Source organism: Cricetulus griseus, chromosome 9, assembly GCF_003668045.3.
Source record: "Cricetulus griseus strain 17A/GY chromosome 9, alternate assembly CriGri-PICRH-1.0, whole genome shotgun sequence".
In the NCBI taxonomy this organism is placed as follows: domain Eukaryota; kingdom Metazoa; phylum Chordata; class Mammalia; order Rodentia; family Cricetidae; genus Cricetulus; species Cricetulus griseus.
Window position 1 is genome coordinate 10,291,358 of NC_048602.1, and position 22,833 is coordinate 10,314,190.

The window sequence follows — 22,833 nt, forward strand, 5'->3', positions numbered from 1 at the left end:
GTGTCTCTTCCTTTCCTGGTGTGTATGGGTGCAAGGTTCTCTTCAGGGGGTGTAATTGGCTCTGATACTCTGATGGGCCTCAAGGCAGGTGTAGGAGCCTCCGAGGCACTCGCTCTCCAGGTGGGTGTGAGCGGGACTAGTGTAGAGATGTCAGCAGACTCTGGGTTGCTTGATCTATTCTTGGTTTAAATATGGTTGTTTGGGTGAATCTAGAAATGCATCTATTTCCTTTAGATTTTTCCAACTTAATGGGGTACAGACTTTAAAGTATTCCCATACAGTGTCTGTTGTGATATTTCTTTATTCATTTGTGATTATGTCAGTTTGGGTCCCCTCTCTGTTCCTTTTGGTTAACTGGGCCAACAGCCTGTATATCTTGTTTATCCTCTCAAAGAACCAGCTCTCAACAACCATGACTGTTGATCCTTTCCAAACAGCCACAGTAGGAGTCATGAATATGGGAGTTGATTGACTCAGAAGAGGGCTGTGCAACTTTCTTATTGAGAGGAAGTTGAAGCCAGATGGTGGTGGTGCACACCTTGGGAGGCAGAGCCAGGTGGATGATCTCTGTGAATTCAAGACCAGCCTGGTCTACAGAGTGAGTTCCAGGACAGGCTCCAATGCTACACAGAGAAACCCTGTCTCAAAATACCAAACATTCCACCTCCAAAAAAGAAAGTTGAGTCCAAACTATGTAAATAGATTAATATAACAAATTAAGATTACCTCACAAATTCTTTTAGTTACCAAGCTTTTTCTGATCCAGGTATGAAACAATACTCTTTCCCTGGACTTTTTATCCCTTTTCTAGTCTTTGAGTTGGGAAAACAATGTTCACATTTTAATAAGTGCCTTAGCACTTTATCAAAAGGACCTTGATGTGAGGGAATGCTCTCTGTACACAAAACTCAGGAAAGAGGCACACATAGAGTCAAAAATACTGCCATGTTAGCTCTCACTACAGTTTTAGATCACAGAACATATTGGTTCCCCTAGTTTGAACTAGGATAGAGAGGAACAAGAAGACAAGTAGAACAAGTAGACAAGTAGAGAGGAACAAGTAGAACAAGTTCCCCAGAGTAGACAAGTCATTTTCTCCTCTTCCAGTCCCATGCTTAAATCTATTAGAAGTTGCTGGTGTCATCCATAAAAAAAGAACTCCAGGCCCTCCATTCCTCTTCAAAAGTCACAAGAGTGATTAATTTTGCATTTTATCTTGGACACTTTTTTAAGTACCCAAATGTTTTATACAGGTGATGTTTATTAACCATCTTACAATTATTATATTAGATGGAGGGTTTTCTCAGTATTCTTTCCATGGACTGACTGCCACCAGTCTTTTAATTTGATTATTATTTATTTAGTGCTCTTATCCAGAGAATACAGAACACAGAAAACAGTAACATCTGAAAGAACTTGGGAAGGGACAGCAGCAAATTTTCTTTCCTTAGCCTGTCTATGTCCTTGTAACTGCAAAGTAAATATAAAAGCTAGGTGTGGTGGTGTGAATAAAAATGGCCCCCATAGGCCCATATTTTCAACCACTTAGTCACCAGGGACTGACACTATTTGAAAGGATTAGTAGAATTAGGAGGTCTGGCCTTGCTGGAGGAAGTGTGTCACTGACCATGGGCCTTGAGGTTTCCAAAGCAGATGCCCATTATCTTTCTCTTTGATTATAGATCAGGATGTAGACGTCTCAGCAATTTCTCCAGCACCATGTCTGTCTGTGTGCTGTCTTGCTTCCTAATGTTAATGGACTAACATCTGAAACTGTAAGCAAGCCCCAATTAAATGCTTTATTTTTTAAGAGTTGTCTTGGTCATGGTGTCTCTTCCAAGCTGTTGCATAGCAACTAAGACACTGGGTACCCAGGCAGCAGGCACCCAAGTAGACAATAAACGTAGAGCAGAGCAGTCTTGAGAATGTAAAGAATGTTTTTACCTTTGAGAAAAGCAGGTCTAGCAGAGGCAGGATCTTAAGCCTCCTGCCCAAGCATGCTGCTCCTCCTTTGCACTGGTACCCAGTAGCAGCAGCTTGTCTGGTGCCTGGCAATCTAGCCGATGGGTCCTGTGTAATTGGTTTGTGCTACCTCAAAACTCAGCCCTTTCAGCTACTAAAACTGGCTTCCAAGGTCTAACCATTTCGAAGTGTTCGCTCCTGCTGGTAGAGTTGAAGGCACATGGCTGGGAAACTCTTTAAGTCTCCTCTAGAGAGCAATGAATCTATCGTGCAAAACAGTGTGTCAAGCCCAAAAGTGCACCATGCAGTTTTGGATATTGTCTTCTTAACATATACTGGAAATCCGGAGGTGGTGGCATAGACCTTTAATCCCAGAACTTGGGAAGTAGAGGAATTCAGATCATATTGAGTTCAAGGCCAGCCTGGCCTAAAAGCAAATTCCAGGATATCCAGAGCTGTTATACAGAACATCCCTGTCTTAAACCACCCCTTCCCCAAACAGAAACAAACAAACAAACAAAAACTCTACATAAAACAGGAAATACTTTTGACTTTTTATCCTGTGGTAATATAGCTCTGCTGGAGTCTCTCAATTCCATGATCCCACTAGGGATACAGGAAGATGGAATTAAACCAGAAAAAAATGGGGAGAAGAGGATTGGGATGTGGGCCTGACTCCTGAGGCTCAGGAAGTCTTAGGACTGCAGTAATCCTCTGAGGACACAGTGAAACTGGCAAATATTTCCATGATGTCACTAACCAAGGTAAGGGCCAAGTCACATGATCACAGAGGTGACTGACTGCAGTGCTGTCATTTGGATCTGAAATCTCAGCTCCTAGGTAGAAGGTAGGATCAATAGGTTCCTCTATAGGACATTTACTTAGCAGTCATTTCTGTGTTTATATATACTCCCTGCCTCTGTCTCTTTATACCGGTGTGTGTGTGTGTGTGTGTGTGTGTGTGTGTGTGTGTGTGTGTGTGGTGTGGTGTGGTAAATTGGGTGTGTGTTTATGTATGTGTGTGTGTGTGTGTGTGTGTGTGTGTGTGTGTGTGGTGTGTGGTAAGTTGGTTGTGTGTTTATGTATGTGGTGTGTGTGTGTGTGTGTGTGTGTGGTGTGTATGGTGTATGTGTGTGATGTTGTGTGGTGTTGTGTGATGTGTATGTGTGTGTTGTGTGTGTGTGGTCTGTGTATATCGGGTGTGTGTGGTGAGTATTGTGTATGTGTGGTGTGTGTGTATGGTGTGTGTGTGTGTGTGGGGTGTGTGTGTGTGTGGTGTTGTGTGGTGTTGTGTGGTGTGTGTCTGAAGTTGGGTCTGTGTGTTGTGTGTGTGTGGTCTGTGTATATCGGGTGTGTGTGGTGAATTTTGTGTATGTGTGGTGTGTGTGTGGTGTGTGTGTGTGTGTGTGTGTGTGTGTGTTTGTGTGTGTGTTTGTGTGTGTTTGTGTGTGTGTATGGTCGTAGTGATGGGGGTGGTAGTGGTGACGGTAGTGGTGAGTGGTGGTGGTTTGTCAGCATTTCTGTCTATATATCACGTGTATGTCTGGTACCCACTGAGACCAGAAGATGGCATCAGATCCCATGACACTAGTTACAAAAGGTTGTGAGCTGTGTGTTTGATGGAATCTGAGTCCTCTGGAGGAGCAGCCAGTGCCTGTATCCACTGAAGCACCTCTCCCTCCTATCCCTGGCATCTCTTGAGTCCTCTCTACTGTATGAAGTCAGGTGGGGATGGACTTGTAATCTCCTTTGTCACCGGCCTTCTTTGCTGATGCAGCCTTTTCCGTCTCTGCTCTCCTGCACAGTAGTGAGGCAGAAGTGTCCAGGGAGACAGACAGAGGGAGAATGGAGGATCACACAGAGACTGGTGGTGACAAAGGGGAAGTGTGAGCCTGAGGCGAATCTGGAGTATGTGTTGGGACCCTGGACATTCCCCAGAAGGAGAAGGAGCTGGTCTCAGGGAGCTAAGGTGACAGCAGTGTGTGCAAGGAAGACCTGAGAGCAGAGTGGGCAAACGTCAGCGTCACGGGCTTGCTGGAGGCCTGGCCACTTAGCTTTGTGGGACTAGGGAACAAGTCACAGCTGAGACGTGAAATGACTTCCCCGTGGGCATGCATTGGAGATTGTAGCTCTCCACCATGGATCTGCAAATGTGGCCAACCAGATTGTTTCTGTTGGCAGGACCCTGGATTTCATGGCCTTCCATTTATACAGCAGAATGGCGATGGCAGGAAGCAGGTGCAGAGTGGCTCCCACTGGACTCCTAAAACTGTACACAAGCCTATCTGTATTGTCACCCTTCTGATGGCAGAGATCACACGCCAGGAACCTGCACACACGGTCACCTAACTGTCAGAGGACTTTCCTCAGTGGAGGTCACTGCCTACCGCAGCCCATTATTCTCTGCCACGGGCAGTTATCTGGTTACTGATCAGCCGGCTCTCCTGCTACAGTGGACTCCATGAACTACTCTTGCTGTTGTGGTCTAAAGGTGCAGACCTTCCCCAACAATCCCTTTCCTGCCAGCCCCGGCCACCTAGTCCATTAGCTGCCTTTCTCTGCTGACTCTGAAGGCTGGGGCTGCAAGGTTGTGTCAGTGAGGGTATCTTCTCCCCCTCCCCCTAGGGAGGGTCAGGAGACTGGGAACAGATGAACAGCACAGCTACCAGAACAAGTCCCATCGCTGTGTTTTTTTCTTTGGAAGATGGTTGCTGGTGCTGGTGGGGATGGGAAGCCCGAGGTTAGTGGTTTGGGTTGCCAGGCATTGATCTTGAGGAAATAATATGAAAAATTTGATCGTTTTTCGGCCATTTTCAAAGACAGAGTGAGAAACAGAGAGAAATGGAAGCATCTCAAGGACAACAGGCAGCTGGGGTCTCTCCTTTGACATCAGGATCTATAGATTGAAGTCAGGTATCAGATTTGCAAACTACACTTTACCCACTAAACCATCTCATCTACCCGGACCCTGGTTTGTGTGTGTTTGTGTGAACCAGCCACACAAATGTGTGGGGCCAGGAGTCCCCACGTTTTCCAGGTCCCAAGTGCTGTGAGTGCAGGTGTGCACCCCTGTTCCTGCTTTATGTGCTGCTGTGGATCAAACCTAGGCCAGGTCCAGCCACGCAACTACGCAACTACGTTTCCAGCCTTTTAAATTCTTGAAGTAACCATCTCAATTGCTAAGAAGAATAGAAAGTTACTATGTGGCAGGAGCTTTCTGGCAAAGGACAGAGACACAATAGTCCCCTCCTTTAAGAGTCAACCCGCATGGTCTGTCCATGTCCTGCACAGGAAAACACACCTCAGCAAGGCTGTCAGTGCCAGAGACTTTAGAGGACACACACAGGCTTTTTTTTTTTTTAACATGAAGCCCATGGTCCCCTGGCCATTGTCCACTCTCTCTCCTTGAGGTCCTTCCATCTGCTGTGGACCCTTTGCCCTCTTGAGCATGCCTCCCGCCATTCTCTGAGACCCCGCCAGTCTCCTACACCATCGGATGTGTCTGTTCTGAATCCATCTGCCAGACATCGAGGGACTAGGGCCTTGGGCACAGGAGCTGATCTGAATGGAGTCCTTCCTTTGAAGGCCAGAGCAGGCTGAGATGAGGAGAGACAAGGGAGAGGGGCGTGGCCCCTTCTCCTTTGGGTCTGTGCCGGGAGCTTAGTAGCTAACTCATGCACACCTTTAGCCTCTGTAGCGGGCAGATGCAGGTGAGCAGGCTAAGGATGAAAGAGGGAAGCCCCTCGTCTGCTGCATGGGGAACTAAGGGCACACACTTGATCTCACAGTTGTGGCTCCAAGAGTCCCCAGTCCCTCCAGAGACATCTGAGAGGAAACAGGCAGGGAAATTGGCAGTGCTTACCTTGTTAGGAGAATGGTCATGGGGGCTGTGACCTGGGGAAGTCAGAGAAGAGTCACCAGAGCATGGAAATGCAAAGTGATCTAAGACTTGTGCTTTGTAGCTGAAGGAGGTGGCAGGAGGTGGTGGCAGATTTGGGGTTGGGGTTGAACAGGGGATGCCCGTGGCCAGTTAGAGGATTTGCCTCTACAGAGTCTGCTTTGCAGACATAGGTTATTAGGACCAGGGGAGAGGCAACAAGGACAGAGACCTGGATTATTCAGTTCAGGAGACCTGCTGGTTCACAAAGCCTTGATTATCCCTTCCTCAGTGGTGGTCATCAGCGACATGGTCCCACCCCACCCCACACACTGCAGAGTCTGCTAAGGAGAATGACTACCCAGGACCTTCACATGCATCAGGGAAGGAATTAGGATGAGGAACTTTCTCCTGGACATGTGTTACCCTGTAGGGGAAGCTTTAGCCAGCCCCCCAGCAGGCTACAGCTTCTGACATAGTTAGGATGTGACATAAGCAGATTGTTGTATCTTCTTATATTTCACCTTTATGATTGTTAATTTTTGATGCTTTACACTGTTATGTTTTAATCCTCTTTTAGACTAAAAGGGGAATTGTAGGGGAAGCTGTAGCCACGCCTGCTTAGGGGCTGGCTAAAGGTGTGCCTGACCACGCCTGCGAGGGTCAGGTGGCTGGGTTCTGGTTTCAGTTTCACTTTTGGGTTGCTGTACAGACTGCTGCCACGCAGGCTGGCTAGGTTGCTCCGTAATTAAGGTTTTTTCCCTATTAAAATCCGTTGTATTTCTACCTGGTTCTGTATTGGTAATTTCCCACCATAGTACCCTCAGGCCAGTCTAGTCTAGTTGTACTGAGTCTCCCTTCAGCACTGGCTTGGTCTCCCGTGGCTGGGAATGGGGTGAAGACCTACAGCCCCTGAGGGCTGGTGTCACACAGTATTTGCTTAACTATGTAAAGATGTGCTGCTGTTTTACTTTGCCTGCCTAAGGCAGCTGATTGGGCGAATAAAAACCTGAAAGTCCAATAGCAAGGGAGGAGGTATAGATCGGACTTCTGGGCAGGGAAAATAAGTAGGAGGAGGAATTTAGCCTCAGGAAGAAAGAAAAGGAAGCACCAAGGAGATGCCTCGGGCCAGCCAGACACAGAGGAAGCAGGAAAGAAGGACATACAGAATGAGAGAAAGGTAAAAAGCCCTGAGGCAAAACGTAGATGACCAGAAACAGGTCACATTAAGGTAAAGGAGTTAGTGGGATAAGACTAAGCTAAGGCGGAGCATTCGTAACTAATAAGTCTCCATGTCTTTATTTGGGAGCTGGTTGGTGGCCCAAAGAAAATTCCAACTAGAGGCTGGGAAGAGAAGATCTGCTCTGTAAGTCAGACAGGAGACCATGGCTGGTGTTTAGGATGCTAAGGAAGGACAGGTAGGTGGTGGAACCGTCTGGATTCCCTAGGGTCAGTGCCTTTACTTACTGTGGGTGGATGGTGTCCCGATTGTCCTCACTGAGATTGCTCTTATATCTTGGCCTAAATAAAGAGGAGACACTGTCACCGGTGTTTGGTTCCTGAGTTGGGCAGGACCCTGGGAGCTGCTTGGTGTCCTTGCTGTGTGTTCACAGCCTGGTGAACACACTTCCTTTCTTGCTGCTGCCTCCTTTCCCAGTCTAAGGAGGCCCCTCCTAGTGTCTGATCCTTTCACCCTGTCACCTCTGCTGTCTTCCTGACTGGTGCTGGGGTTGAGACTTTGGTCGAGTGGGACATCCCGAGTCCTAAGAACTCTTCTTCTTTTCAGTGCTCATCACATTCTATCTAGACACCCACACCCCCTTTTTCTCCCACTGGCAGGATCTTTTTCTCAGTGGTTGTCCCAGGGGACCCTGATGCTTGTCCCTTTAGATTCTCTGTCTGACCCTTACATTCTCCTGCTGCTCTTTTTCTTCCTTTTCTTCCCTCCATTCCTTTCGCCTCTTCTTGTGTTTTTCTTTGTGTTTCCTGATTTTCCCACTGGGAGACAGGGAAATACAATGACTCTTTTGTTCTAAGCCACATGGGAATGGGAATGACCACGACCCGCAGAGAGTGGGGTTTAGGGAGCGGGAAGCATTTAAGAAACCAAGAATTAGCGAGAAGCTAACGCTTGGGAAAGGCAAGAAGAGATCCAGTCTGGACCCAGATAGGTGAAGAAAACCTTTTCTGACCCCAGGCAAGGAGGAAGTAGAAGAGGAAATGTCACCATACGTGTGAAGTTTCTTGAAAAACACGAAGTATGCCAGGCCTCCTAGTATAGCCAGCCCAGCCAGAAATTCCACAACCAAGGCAGCAGCCATCGGGGCTGAAATTGGGTAATTCCTTTTTGACGGTTCATCTGTCATGGAAGGATATCAGAAGAAGGAAGAGAGCATCAGCGTAAAGCCATTTTACACTTAGAGACCCCACAGGGTCTCTAAGAGTTGTTTTCCACCATAACCACAGGTACCTCCTGTTTTCCTGACCTTGCCCCAGTAGGATCAATGACCTCTTGTGAACCCTTTGACCTGGGGTTTTTGTAAGTTTGTATATAAGGTTGCTCCACAATAAAGGTGGGAGATATTCTCCCAGAAAGTGAAGCAGGCTTCTTGTTATTCATCCAAATCTCCAGGCTTTTGGCCGATACTCAGACTTAGTGGTGGCCTAGAGCGGCAACAAGTGGAGGTTCCACCGAGATTGGGAAAGAAAGGGGACCCTGAGAGAAGGCTCAGAAGGCTGGCCAGCAAGTAAGGAGTTGTGAGGGTGGATTGCAAAAGATACTAGAAAATATGTACCTCCACTCCTGAGAGATTTGGATTGGAAAAAGGTACTGGAAAATAGATGCCTCAACTCCTAAGTGAGTTAGATTGTAAAGGCACTGGAGAAGGGGTGCCTCAACTCCTAAGTGAGTTGGATTGGAATAGAGAACTCGGTCAAATACACAGAGAAATTTGAAAGCGACAAGGTACTGGTAAGATTTCATTTTAACTTTGGATTAAGAAATAATGCTAAGAAAATTATTAAAGAAATACGGAAATCCTCCTCTGAGGCATCCCTCCCCCAAGAGCTGTGCACCAGCAGCCAGCTGGCCCAGCAGTCTATGCCCTTGTCCACTCGAGCCCTCTGCAGGCTCCAGTCAGCCGGCAATGATGTGGTGTGCACAGGCTGGCTGGAGAAATTACCTCCTGAGAAAAAGTCGGGGCGGTATGCTTGGAAGAAACGCTGGTTTATCTTATGGAGAGGTCAGATGAATGGTGACACACATGTTCTAGAATAGTATAAGAATGAACACTCCAAGAAACCCCTGTGGATTATCAACTTAAACTTCTGTAAGCAGTTGGATGTAGGTGTTACCTTCAACAAAAAAGAACTCCAAAAGAGTTTTATGGTTGCTATAAAGACAAACGAGTGTACCTTCTACCTGATGGCTGAGACAGAGGCTGACATGAATAGGTGGGTCCAGAGCATCTGCCAGATATGTGACTTCAGTCAGACTAAAGAGAGCACTGACACCCTGAGAAACCTTTCTTCAGTCAGTCATAGTCTCCACTCCTCTCCAGCTGAGTTCAGCAGCTACAGTCAGCATCTGCTCTGAGCATCAAAGTCCTCAGCTCCTTCACATTCCAGCCTGCCTTGTCCACCAGTGCACCTCCGGAGTATCAAGACTTGCACCAATGCATAAGCCGAAGGACAGAAAATGCAAGGAGTTCCAGCTTCTCTCAGAGCACCCGACAGGAGAGTGATACAGCAGCCCAAAAGCTTGCCCAGGGCAATAGACACAGTATCAACAGAGTCAGTGGTCAGGTCCATGGCTTCTATAGCCTTCCCAAGCCAAGCCAACCCAGTGCTTTTGACCTCCTCCATAGCCTGGCTTCACACAGCCACCCCAAGGGCAGCCACAGATAGTGAGGATGTGTGTTCAAGGCACCCTGTGAAGGGAATTTGGAGGCTTTCTAGGGGACTCAGCCATAACTCCCCCACCAGGGCACCCCAAGACACCTTGGTGGGGCAGCCCTCAACAAAGACCTCCAGTCAGTGACTACAAGTATCCAACACGAGGTAGAGAAACCGCCTGCTGGTCTCCTAAATCTCCAGAAAAGACTATCATGGGTCGATCAGACAGTGCCAGCTCTGATGACAACTATGTGCCTGTAAAACCAGATTCTTACATCCCCATGAGCACAGTGCTGCACCCACAGCCCTTCCTATTCATAGAGGCTCCAGCTGAGGAACTGAGATCCAGCCACCCCCAGTCAATTGTAATCTCAAGCCTGGCTGAAAAGCAAAGCCAGCACCCATTGACCTGAGAAACCACACTGTCATCAATGAGCTCCCTTTCAAGTCACCTATCACCAGGTCTTGGTCCTCCCAGTACTGATACGGCAGTCCTCAAGACCCTCTAGAGATGCCAAGCTATGCTAAGGATGGCCATCCCCCGACACCTCCTCTCCTTTGTGAGCTTTGTTTAAAACATGTATGTATGTTCTGTTAGTATGGTGTGGCCACACGTGTGTATGAGTGTGTATGAAGTGTGATTGTAAATGTGTAAATGTTAACAAAAGAATGCTATTGTGTTGTCTTTAAATCATTTAGTTGCTGGGGAAGGAGCAACAGTTGTTAAAGTACAGCTTACTTGGGAGGGAAATTTCTGCTTTTGTTTCCATGGAGGGTGAAGAGCTGTGGGTTCCTTCCAGACTGGTATGGTTTCACAGGGAAAGACCCCCCTGAAGCAATGGCCCAGGTAATCCGAATATTTGTTTTCATTTAGAAATGGTAGTGGTCACAGTAAATCACTTTTTAAAGGAAAAAGGAGGAATATGATATAGAAATGATACTTTGTATTGGAATGGATTCTCATTTGTTGGTACTTTGTATTATTGGAATGTATCTTCATTTGTTGATATTAGTTAGGTTTTCTAGATATACAGATAGTCTTCAAAACTTTCAAAGACCTACAGAATATATGGCATTTAAATGGTTTAGGATTTTTCTTGACAGTGAGACACAACTGCTCCTGACACACCAATTACATCTGAGAGGAAGATGGGTATCCAAGAAACTAGTTATAGAATTTACCTTTGACATGGCAAGACTAGCCATTTGGGCAAGAAGCTATTATTGCCTGAACTGTTTAACTTGCTTTGTAAACTGGACATGCAGGACCCATAGGAAAGTGACTGTTGATGGACAGTCCTAAAGGGTTCCTGCTTCATGAAAGAGTCTGCCAGATATTCTACAGGACACAGAAAAAAAAATGACAAACTGCCAATTCAGGTGGACAGTTTAGAATTTCCTGCTTAGCTGAGAAGTCTGCCACACACATTGTGGCCTTTGGCTAAAGGTGGATGCCCCAACGTTACCAAGAAATTTTGGTTGACTGTCTAGGAAGCAAGATGTCTCTGTCACTTCTAGAGTTTATATATTAACCTTCTGTGGTCTTTGATAGAGTTGAAGATAGATGGTTATAGAAACACACTAAGATGGAAAGGTTGAAATCTTATAGTTCCTACTTGATAACTGTGATTTTATATATAAAGAAGGGGGAGATGTTGGGACCCAGCCCCCACGGGGTCCCTAAGAGTTGTTTTCCACCATAACCACAGGTACCTCCTGTTTTCCTGACCTTGCCCCACTAGGGTCAACATCCTGTTGTGAACCCTTTGACCTGGGGTTTTTGTAAGTTTGTATATAAGGCTGCTCCACAATAAAGGTGAGAGACATTCTCTCAGAAAGTGAATCAGGCGTCTTGTCGTTCATCCAAATCTCCAGGCTTTTGCCCGATACTTGGACTTAGTGGTGGCCAAAGGTGGCCACAAGAATGGGGACATATTCTGAGCATGGGGTGTGATCCTGGGGAAGCTCACTCAGCATGGGATGTGATTCCTATCTGTTCCTTCTCAGAGTGCGATTTATTTTCTAAGTTTGGGTGTGTGAGGGGAAGTGAGCCTGGATGGCAAAGGGAGCTCTAGAGCAGCCTAGGTTAGAGAGAGAAACCCTGTCTCAACAAAACAGATCAAGACCCCAAGCCAGAATTTCCTTTGTCCAACTGCATCCCTGTATCTAAATGATTTTTTCATGTATTTATTTATTTTGTGTTTATGTGTGTTTGGGCATGTTCCAGGGACTTTGTGAGGTCATCAGAGGACAACTGCAGGGGGTCAGTTCTTTCTTTCTACCATGTGGGTCCTGGGACCAAACTTAGGCAGTTATGCTTGACATCAGGCACCCTTGTCTGCTGAAGCATCCTGACCACCCCTCAGTTACTTCTGACAAAGGTCCTGAGACACTGTTTAGAAAACCAAATAGCTTTCCCTAGTACCACCTGCAAAAACAGCGCTAAACAGACCAGAAATCTAAATCACACAACTAAAAACTCAAAAGCTTTTAGAAAAAGGCAAAAGCTTCATTACATTGGTTTTGGCTGTGCTTTCTCAACTGTGCCAGCAAAGCAGAGGTGTCAAGAGAACCTGAGAACCTGAGAACAGAAGACTTTTGGGCATCAAGGGCTTGTCAGCCATTTGATTTTGTACTTTGCAGGCTTTCTTTGCATGCATCCAAATCATGTAGGCACTAAAGAACTTCCATCTCATGAAGAACAGGTCCTACTGTGGACCTCTGCAAAGCCACTAAGGTCCTCTGCCTGTCGCAAGCTTCTTCTGTCAGTGGCTCAGTAAACTGGCTGTGGAATTCTACCTCCACACCCAACTTTCTTAGAAATAACTGTCCTGGGGCTGTAGAGATGGTTCAGTGGTTAAGAGCACTGGCTGTTCTTCCAGAGGAGCCAGGTTCAATTCCCAGTACCGACATGGCAGCTCAAGATCTATAACTCAAGTTCCAGGGGACTGGCACCCTCACACCAATGTACATAAAATAAAATTAAATAAGTTATTAAAAAGAAATAGCTGTCCTTCTGTCCCCTTCCACATCCTAATACTGCTGGAGATTTTATGTGATGGTAACAGTGTCCCTAATAGATCCTATAAGCCAGTCAATCCCAGACTGATTCTGCCATTGGTCCTCAGGTTATACAGCCTTTGTCTCAGGGTGGATGGGTGGCTATATCACTCAGTTTCTCCTCATCTCTGCTCCTCAGGCCGATCCCTCCACACTCCAAACAGAATCCTCATGATCCAGGCTCTGGTTGGAGCTTTCATTGTTTGTTTAAAATCCTTTCCCAAGGAGGGAGCTACGAGAATGAGAAGGGAAGAAGAGGAAGGATGCAGAGGTCATGAGGGAGCAGAAAGGTTGAGTCGGGGGAAGAATAGAAGAAAGGACCTATGATAGGTAGGGTTTTAGTTGGGGGGGGGTAGGGGAGGAGGGGAGGGAGAAGGGAACTGGGATTTTCGTGTAAAACAATCTTGTTTCTAATTCAAATAAAAAAATTTGAAAAAAATAAAATCCTTTCCCAAATCAAGCAGTTCAGGAACAGATTATCATAGTTACTTGAACTGAACCTCAAAATCCTTCTGTGTGTTGAAACATTCGATACCCCGTATTAAAGGTCAGACCTGCGGGGAGTCTATCACTCCCACCATGTTTTCTTCCTCCTTACTGTAAGTTGCCCCCATGGGTCCCAAGAGAAGCTGTAAGCTCCAAATAAACTTTCTTCTATAGTTGCCTTGGTCGCTGTGTCTTCCCAGCAACAGAAAAGTAAATGCAACACCACCCCATACCAAGAAGAAAAAGATGACTACTCTGGGTTTCTGCCAAATGGACATGCTGTTCTCAGTGTGCTTGGTTTTGGTATCATGTCTTACTACCTATTGCATGGAATATCACCGATATATCAAACAGGTGTGCAATCCCATGTCCCATGAGGAAAGCTAGCCATCGTGTTAGTGCTTCATGGACATTCCACCCTTACAGTGGTCAGCTTCAGTTATCCATCTTGATGCCCCTTTCTGTGGCTCCTTACAGAGGGCTTGCAGTCACCTCTCCTCAACTCATCTTTGGTTCTGTCAGCCCCTGTTCAGATGCCAACTGTGTTGTGTGACTTTTCCAGAGGAGTCGTTAACAAATGGTAGACCAAACCTGACCAAACTATTTCTTTAAGTCTACCTTACTGAGACAGGGAGTTTTTTTTTAGGGTTACTTTTAGGAACATAGATAACTGGAAGACAGCCACATCACAGACAAGCTCACCTCAGCATGGGTAACAGCTCATGAAGCTGCATGCCCAGAGTCCCCATGCCAATCACAGGCAGCTTGGCAGGTGGGAAAGCCTACTTTCCCAGACACAGGTACTCTATACAACTTTAGGGAGAGGAGAGAGGGTATTGTTAGTTTCAGGAGCTTCCTGAGCCTTGTGAGTTTGTTTTCCTTCTGACCTCAACCAAATGTTTATCTCAGAGGAAACGGCTGCCCAGCTACAGAGCTGAACTTCTATGCAGATAGAAGACTGGATGGTGCTCACCAGGGACTGGCTGGGGGAAGGAAACACCGAGGAGCTGTTGGTAGCAGGATATAGATTTCACATTGGAAAGAGGTGTGGGTTAGAAGTAACCCATAGAGAATCATAGTCAATGGTAGTGTGTATTTCAGAGCAGCCAAGATGAATTTCTACCGTCTTACCATAACAAGTGGGAGATGACTGAGGTTGACTTAGCCATTCTGTATTGTACACAGACATCAAAGATCACATTCTACTTCTCCAGACTATGTACAGTTGGGATGACAGTTAAAGCAACATTAACCAGTAATAGAGCAAGTATCAAGAGAGCGGAAAGACCATTTTCAAGTGCTAAAAAATGATACTGTACATATGAGCATGGGCCAAAATACATCAAGTAACTTTCACAGTTCAACAACAGTAACAATAAAAACACAAGCAGCTCAATTTAAAAAGAAAGGAAGGATGTGGTATTAAAAATAAACAATCAGGGGCTGGAGGGATGGCTTAGCGGTTAAGAGCACTGGCTGCTCTTCCAGAGGTCCTGAGTTCAATTCCCAGCAACCACATGATCTCATCTATAGTGAGATCTGGTGCCCTCTTCTGTCATGTAGACAGAATACTGTATATATATTAAATCTTAAAAAAAAAACCAAACCCCCAAACCAAATGGACAATAAACAAATGAAGAACTGCTCAGCATTACTAGGTCATTGTGAAAATGTTTCCCAAACTGCAGTAACATACTGATCCACATCATAAGGATAGCTATTACTAAAGAAAAGAAAAAAAAGAGTTGGAACACTGGCAGCCACTGTTGAAACCTGGAATATAGGCTCACACACACACACACCACATACATCACACACACACACACACACACACACACACACACCACATACATCACACATACACACACACAACACATATGGCACACACACACACATACACACACCACACACATATACACACACTCACACAACATACACACATACATACTACACACCACACATACACAAACACTCTCACAAACATACACTCACACAACACACACACATATCACACACCACACATACCACGCAAGCATACACACACAGTCACACACCACATACACACATCACACATACACATACACTCATATAACACACTCACAACTACACACCACACACACTCTCTCACATACACACACTCACACACAATACACACACACAACACAAACATACACACACACACCACACATCACACACACATACACACACCACACACACATCACCCCTACACATACACACACACTACACATTACAGATACATGCACACTCACACATACACACACATCACAATACATACACACACATCACACACCACACACATCTTACAAGTATACACCGCACACACCACTGACTGGGATGCAGAGTAATACCTTATTCTAAAAATCTAACCAGCAACAAATAAAGCAGGATTACCATTAGACCCAGTGACTGTGTGTCTGGGTGTATGTCCGGGAGAGCCAGATGCATGGATGCAGGGATCTCCACAGACACCATCCTCACAACCTTCACAAGCCCACTGATGGATGAAAAATAAGAGAACGTGGCACATACGCACACGGTACAATCATAAAATAGAAAACTATTGTCTCAAAAAAATGAACTGAGCATGGTGGCATATGCCTGTGTTTCTATCATTCAAGAGACTGGAGCAGGAGGATTGAGAATTCAAGGCTAGACTGAAACCAAAAAAAATAGATTCCTGTCTCAAACAAAACAGAATGGTAAAATTCTGATACATGGTGCAAAATGGATAAGCTCTGAAAGTATTATGCTAAGGGAAGGAAAGCAGATATACAAGGACTGTTCAAGTGTTACTCTTCTCACGTGAGTCTGGTAGCAGGCTAACTTGCGGAGTGGTAGATACAGGGGCAGGGAGAGGAGCTATCGTCTTTCTATGTGTGACTGCATGTGTCGTGTGTGCACATCTGTGAGGAAACCAAAAGTTGAAGCCGAGAACTTCCACAACCCACCTCTCCACTTGTTTTCATTTTCTTTTGAGGCAGTCTCAAGAATCTGTAGTTCACCAGTTGGCTAGATCACTTGGGCCAGTAAGTTCTAGGAATCCTCCTGTCTCCACCTTGTCATTTCTTACCACACCCTGGTTATACACGGGTGCCGGCGACTCGCACACATGCCTTGTCACTGTCCCCACAGCTAACATTTAATGACTCTAAAGGCTTGTATGTTAAAATGCTGAAGTTATGGGGGATGGGCCATTGCTACACAGCACTGTACCAATGCCTCTGAAGATAGCTAAGACAGGAAACTTCATGTTTCTGTCAACAAACAGAAAAGAATCCTGTGCAAGGCCATGCTGTGAACAGCAGATACAGGAGAAGAAACAACGAGAGCCAGCCTTCTCCATTCACAGATTCCATCCAGAGCCCTGGACCAAGCCAAACACATATTCGGAGGAACCCAGATGTGGGGTGCACATCTGTAGGAGCTGCACCTGGGAGGTGGAGGCAAACAGTCACCATCTACATACTGTGAGGATGCCTGGGTCGCATGGGACACTCCCCTCCCCCAAACAAAAAGGCCCCCACAAAACAAAACATTGCAGAACAATTGTCTCTGCCCCGAAAACTGCATAGACATTTCCTGGCATCGTTTCTCACTAACAACAGCGCTCTTTGCCTCATGGTGGAGCTGTATCAGATGCTGGAACCTGACCATAACATACAGTGTGAGGGATAGCATGCACACTCACATGGAAACGTTGCCATGTTTTCAAGGAACTAGAGCATCCGTCCAAAGGCTCTGATATCCGTGGGCTCCCTGGCACCAGTTACCCATGGGTACCAGTGACCACATGCCTGACTCAGAGCTTACCCCTTAACCACTTGGTAAATGGGTTTACGTCTTGGTTTGATTTGTATTCAAACAATTTAGAGACGGGGTCTTCCTCTGTATCCCAGGCTGGGCTTACTCTCCATCCTCCTGCCTCCCAAGTGTGGGGTAATAGGTGGGTGCTACACTGCCTCACTGTTTTAGTGTCTCAGGTCATAGACGTCTCCCCGTGTCTGCCATCTATTTTACACAGTATCAGTAAGGAATTCCCCAATAAGAGGCATTGGAGATGGTAGAGAGTGTACAAGAGCTTAGTGGGGAAAAAAAACCTATCTGAGTTGGATCCCTATGACCCAGGTAGAGGTGGAAGGAAAGAACCTACTCCATAAAGCTGTTTTCTGACCTCCATTATATGCAGCATGGCACTGTGATCTACCCAGTAATAATATAATAAAATTCACAAAGTTCCCTGTAAGATGTGTGGGAAAGAGAACTTGGATCACTCACAGAGTACAGCCAGGCTGACTGGGTCGCTTAACCTGGAATTGAAGGGATTGGAGACCTCACACTGGTATGCCCCAGCATCCTCCTTTGTGATGGGTCCTATGGTGAGACTTCTGTTGTTCAAGGTGAACACCACCCTGTCTGTGGTCTTCAGTCTCTTGTTATTGAATGTCCACCATATGGAGATGCCAGGATTCTCTGATACGCAGGTCAGGTCCACAAAATGGTGTTCTAGCACAGTTTTATTTTTGATTTGGATATGGGGCTTCCGCAATTTCTCTGCAAACAAATAGAAGAGCGTCTCTCTGTAAAGGTTTCAGCCAGCTTGTGGGGGCCAGAGTATAAAGTGTAAGAAGGCTCCGAGTTGTTTCTAACACCAGGCATGCCCAGTTTTGGTTTAGGAGGCAATCTACAGGAAGAGTGAGGGACCCACTTGAACTGTGTGGGTTCAATCCACTGTGTCCCCAGACTTGACCGTAGGACGTGTGTCTAGCTTTCATATCAAGAATCTCTACTAGAAAGGGTATTGATAGGTAGGGTTTTAGTTGGGGGGGTGGTAGGGGAGGATGGGAGGGAGAAGGGAACTGAGATTGTCATGTAAAACAATCTTGTTTCTAATTCAAATAAAAAAATCTGAAAAGAAAAAAAATAATGAAAATAAATAAAAACATACTCTTTCTTAATGAAAAAAAGAAAAAAAAAGAATCTCGTCTAGGCTCCAATGTCCAACATCTCCCCCTACCAGGGAACAGTTCCCTCCTTTTAAATGCTCATCAGTTGTAAATTTCCATACAACATAATACATTTCATTATGGTGCTTCCAAGATATAGATGCCACTCTACTTTGCTCACACTCATCGGGTCCCTCCCTTCTTGCCGGCATCCTGCCAAATCGTCCCCTTTCCTTCTCACGTTCATAGAGACACACACACCCACACACAAACGTGTGCGTATGGGTTTTATCAGTAGTGCCACAGTGTGCATGGGTGTGCAGATAACTCTGTGTTGCGCTGGCGGCTTAGAGGTTTTTGGAGTATACCCTCCATTGTGTGTAGTCCTGTTTTTGGTTTTGAAGACACTCTACTGATTGATTCCACAGGCTCCACACAGTCATTTAAGTTTCCACACACAGCGTGTAAAGACACTTTCCCCCTACAGTTTCTCCAGTATTTGCTGTTTGTTCCCTGACGACAGCCATTCTGACTGGGGTGAGATGGAGTTTTGCCTTGCATCTCCCTGCTGCTAAGTCTTGTATGTATTCTATGGATGCTTCTATGGCCTCTTCTTTTTTCATCAGAGGCACCGTCTCAAATCACTTGCCCATTTACAGATGACATGATTGAATTTTTTTGGTCCATAATTAAAACTTTTATTGAAAACTTAACACTCAGCAGGAGATAAAAAATAGGGGATGCTTCAGGAATCTGGGTCTCATCGTTATGTAAGGCCATGCTAATCTCTCCTGTGTCATTCTGGTTCCAGCATATATGCTGATGAGAATTCCATGTCACACGAGGAGGGCCTTGCACAAGATAGAAGAGGTGGTTTATGGCATTTTGGGAATTGTTAAAAAAAAAAAACGGTTTTACTTTATGTAAAAGTAATTACATATGTTTTTGAATTTAAGAGTGGTTTTCAAAAATGAAACTTAAAGGTCTGGAGAGGTGGCACAGTGGTTAAGAGCACAGGCTGCTCTTGTAGAATGTGGGTTTGGTTCTAGGTTCCCGGACAGTGGCTCACAATTGGTAATGTTAAGTACCAGGGGACTGAATGCCCTCTTTTGGCCTCTGTGGGCACCAGACATGTAAGTGATCAGACATGCATGCACGGGAAACATGCCTCCCCCCCACCCCACACACCCCAAAACACCCCTCAAGTTGGTAACTCAAGCAGCAACTTTGTGTTTTATTTTATTTAAAAGATTTTACCCATTTGTGTGTATATGTATGTGTCTGTGTATGTGTGTATGAGTACGTGGTTACATGTGCTCAAGGTGACCAGGAGAGCTCAATGAATCCCCCAGGAGATGTATAGGATTTTGTGAGCTGCCAGTGCACAACAAAACTCAGGTCCTCCGTGACAGCAGCAAATACTCTTAACCATTGAGCCATTTTTTTCCAGCCCCTCAAACAGCAATTTAAAAGAAAAACTAAGTATCCAAACACAGCGGAACCCAAAGATATACTAATTTCATACATACCCAATAAGAAATAGGAAATATTAAAAAAAGGCCTTTGTCCCCCACAACTGAACCAACACGTCTGTGTGAGAGCAGAATCCTTTCTGTTTTGAAAACAGGATTCCATGAGCTCACTATTCAGCCATGGCTGACATTGGACGCCTGATTCTCCCATTGCCGCCTCCCACGTGATGTGATTACAGGCTTGTGCTGCCATGCCCAGCTATAAGACATTGTATGGAGCATACGAAAACGTAGTGTGTTGCGTGTCAGTGCTTGGAAGCTGAACGGGAGGTGAGGCCTGTTCAATACATATTCCGTGCACATATGTAGTGCAAAGTGTGCACGCTGCATGAAGGGAACCAAGGGTACAGTGGAGATGCAGCGTGTGGCCATGCTGCCCAGGACCGCCTCAGGTTCATTGCCTGTGTGGGTCTGCATTGATGTCTGGTGATTGTGGGCCCAGAAGCCACTTGCTGTGGCCGATCTTTTCATCAGCTCCTTAGAGGGTGTTGACCTTTACTTGGGAAACTGGCCTCTCACTGATGTTTTATGCTTCAGTCTGGCTCTATTAATTTCACATTGATCCTCATGATGCCATTCTGTCTACTGGTTTTCTGTGGATTAATTTTTTAATCATCTTCAAGTCTATCAATATGTTATTTGAGTTTTCCCTGACTTTTTTCCTCCTGTTTTGTTGTGTTGTGGCAGAGCCACGTGTCCCCGAACTTGCTACGCAGCCGATGATGGCTTTGAACTCTTGGTCTTCCTTCCGTTACCTCCTTTCTTCTTGGATGATGGCAAATGCCACAATGTTTGTCTCTGCCCAAACTTATGTGAGCACTCATGGCTACCCGCTTTCTCTTAGAACTATCTGTCCTGTATTGCAAACCTTGTGAAAATGAGGGTTTTCATTTTCTTTTGATTCTAGGAATCTGTGAGTTCCCTGTCTGGTTTTTCAGTGAGACCAGTGATTCAAAAGTGTTCAGTTATTAGGTCTCCATGCATTAATATGGGTTCTGTGTTCTTTCCCACTGCTGATATGTAGGATTATTCCAAATGGCCTGATAAGGCAGGAGAAACTGTTTTTAAATATTTTTCTAGGACTTGGCGTATGACCTCAAAGTGTGATCTCTGTTGGAGAGCATTTCATGAGATGCTGAATATGTGTATTCCATGTTACCTGGTGGAATATGCTCTCAATATTTGTTAAGTCTGGTTGATCCATGGTGCAGTTTCACTCTGGTCCTTTCTTTGTTTCTCATATATTGAGAATCAGGCATTGAAGTTATTCTGTATTATTGTGTCTGGACCTATGTATGTCCAATTCTGTTGTTGTTTTTGTTTGTTTAGTTTTGTGAAGCAGGGTTTCTTTGTGTAGCTCTGGCTGTCTTGGAACTCACTTTTTATACCAGGCTGACCTCAAACTCAGAGATTTGCCTGTCTCTGCCCCCGAGTGCTGGGACTTAAAGCATGTACTACCACTGCCTGACTTACTTAAATTTCTTGAGGGATCATTCCCTTTGTTGGTACCTTATCTCTTATAGGTAATTTTGCCTTGAAATCTACTTTATACAGGTATAGCAACTCCTCATTCTTGGCTCCTTCTTGGTATGTTGGCTTCCATATATTCACTTGCAGTGTGCGTTTGTGTTTGTCAGTGAGGTATGATTTTTACAGATAATATTTGAATCATCTTCATGTGTGTGCCATGCATGTGCGTGCAAAGGTATATGTGTATGTGCTCATGCACATGTCTGTGTTTGTCAGGTGTGATTCACATAAATAATAATTGAATCATCGTCGTGTGTGTGCATGCAAAGGTGTGTGTGTGTGTGTGTGTGTGTGTGTGCATGCATTCACTTAAAAAACACAATTGGCTAGTCCTCTTTCAAGTGGAGCTTTGGGTCCATTTTCCTAGAGCTATGGGTGAGGTTACTTGGCTGGGTGCTTATAAACTTGTGATTTTATTTTCCTTGTTGGTTGGAATATCAGTTATTCTTTTCTATCCAGATTAGGAATTTACTCATCTGCTGAGTTGGACCTTGTTGAATATTTCGTAATTACCCTTTGCCCGTTGGTCATCCTCATGGCATAGTCTTCACCCTGTGCTCTCATGGATGAGACTTGCTCCTTCCCTGGTATTTCTGGTTCCTTTAATGTTGTCTGTAGCACTAAGTGGTCAGGCATTGACATCATTTATGCTTGTCTAGGAAGCGTTTTATTTCTCTGTTGATTTTATCTGTTATTTGTAAAAATGTGCATGAACGTTTGTGTTCCATGTATTTATGTGCACCATGTGTGTACCTGATGCCCACAGAGTCAGAAGAGGGTGCCATATCCCTTGTAACTGAAGTTACAGTTGGTTGCAAACCACAATGTTGGTGCTGGGAACTGAACCTAGGTCCTCTGCAAGAGCAGCAAGTGCTTTTAAGCCCTGAGCCATCTCCCTCGTCCTTCTCCATTGATTTTTAAAAGACCACTCTGCTGAATATAACGATCTTGTCTGTAGGTTACTTACTTTCAGGTTTTGAAATGAGTTATTCAATGTTTTCCTGGCTTTCAGGGTGTCGACTGAGGGGTCTTAATAGTCTGGGAGGTTTGTTTTTGTAATTGAGTTAACATTTTCTCTCTTGCAGCTTTTTGTAATGTTTCTTTCTTTTATAGCCTTAGAATTTTAGGCATAATGTATCACAGGTAGGTCCTTTTGAGGTCATATCTCTTTGTGACTCAAAAATGCCTCTCTGCTCCAGTATCAGTTTCTTTCCCTAGCTCCGGCATGTGTTCTGGTAGAATTCCATTGAAGAGTTTTACTGTGCTTTTAGTTTGTATCTTAGATTCTTCTAGCCTAGGCATTCTCCAATCTAGTCTGTTAAGCATGTCTCAGATAGTCCAATGGTCCAGGGCAGGGTTACTGTCTGTGCTTCCCTTACCAAATTGGGGTTCCAAATGCCTGTCTTACCTGGCTCTATGTGGGTGTCAGGGATCTGAATTTGTTTCCACCTGTTTGCAGCGGCAAACACTTTATTGGATGAGCCATCTCATTGTTCTCTTGCATATTTCCTTTCTCTCCCAAGCAGTG

The 22,833-nt window shown here is 45.2% G+C and overlaps 1 protein-coding gene across 1 annotated transcript in view; it reads right to left on the reverse strand.

The window, feature by feature from the left end:
• Positions 1-3,683: 3,683 nt before the first annotated feature.
• The window catches only part of LOC100756319 (carcinoembryonic antigen-related cell adhesion molecule 6), a 30,993-nt gene continuing 11,843 nt past the window's right edge, over positions 3,684-22,833 (reverse strand). The window contains exons 5-7 of the mRNA XM_035449105.1: positions 17,576-17,851; positions 8,072-8,198; positions 3,684-3,759 (exon numbers count right to left, since the gene is read on the reverse strand). Of these exons, the coding sequence (XP_035304996.1) occupies positions 3,684-3,759; positions 8,072-8,198; positions 17,576-17,851 (479 nt within the window). The remainder of the gene's footprint in view (positions 3,760-8,071; positions 8,199-17,575; positions 17,852-22,833) is intronic.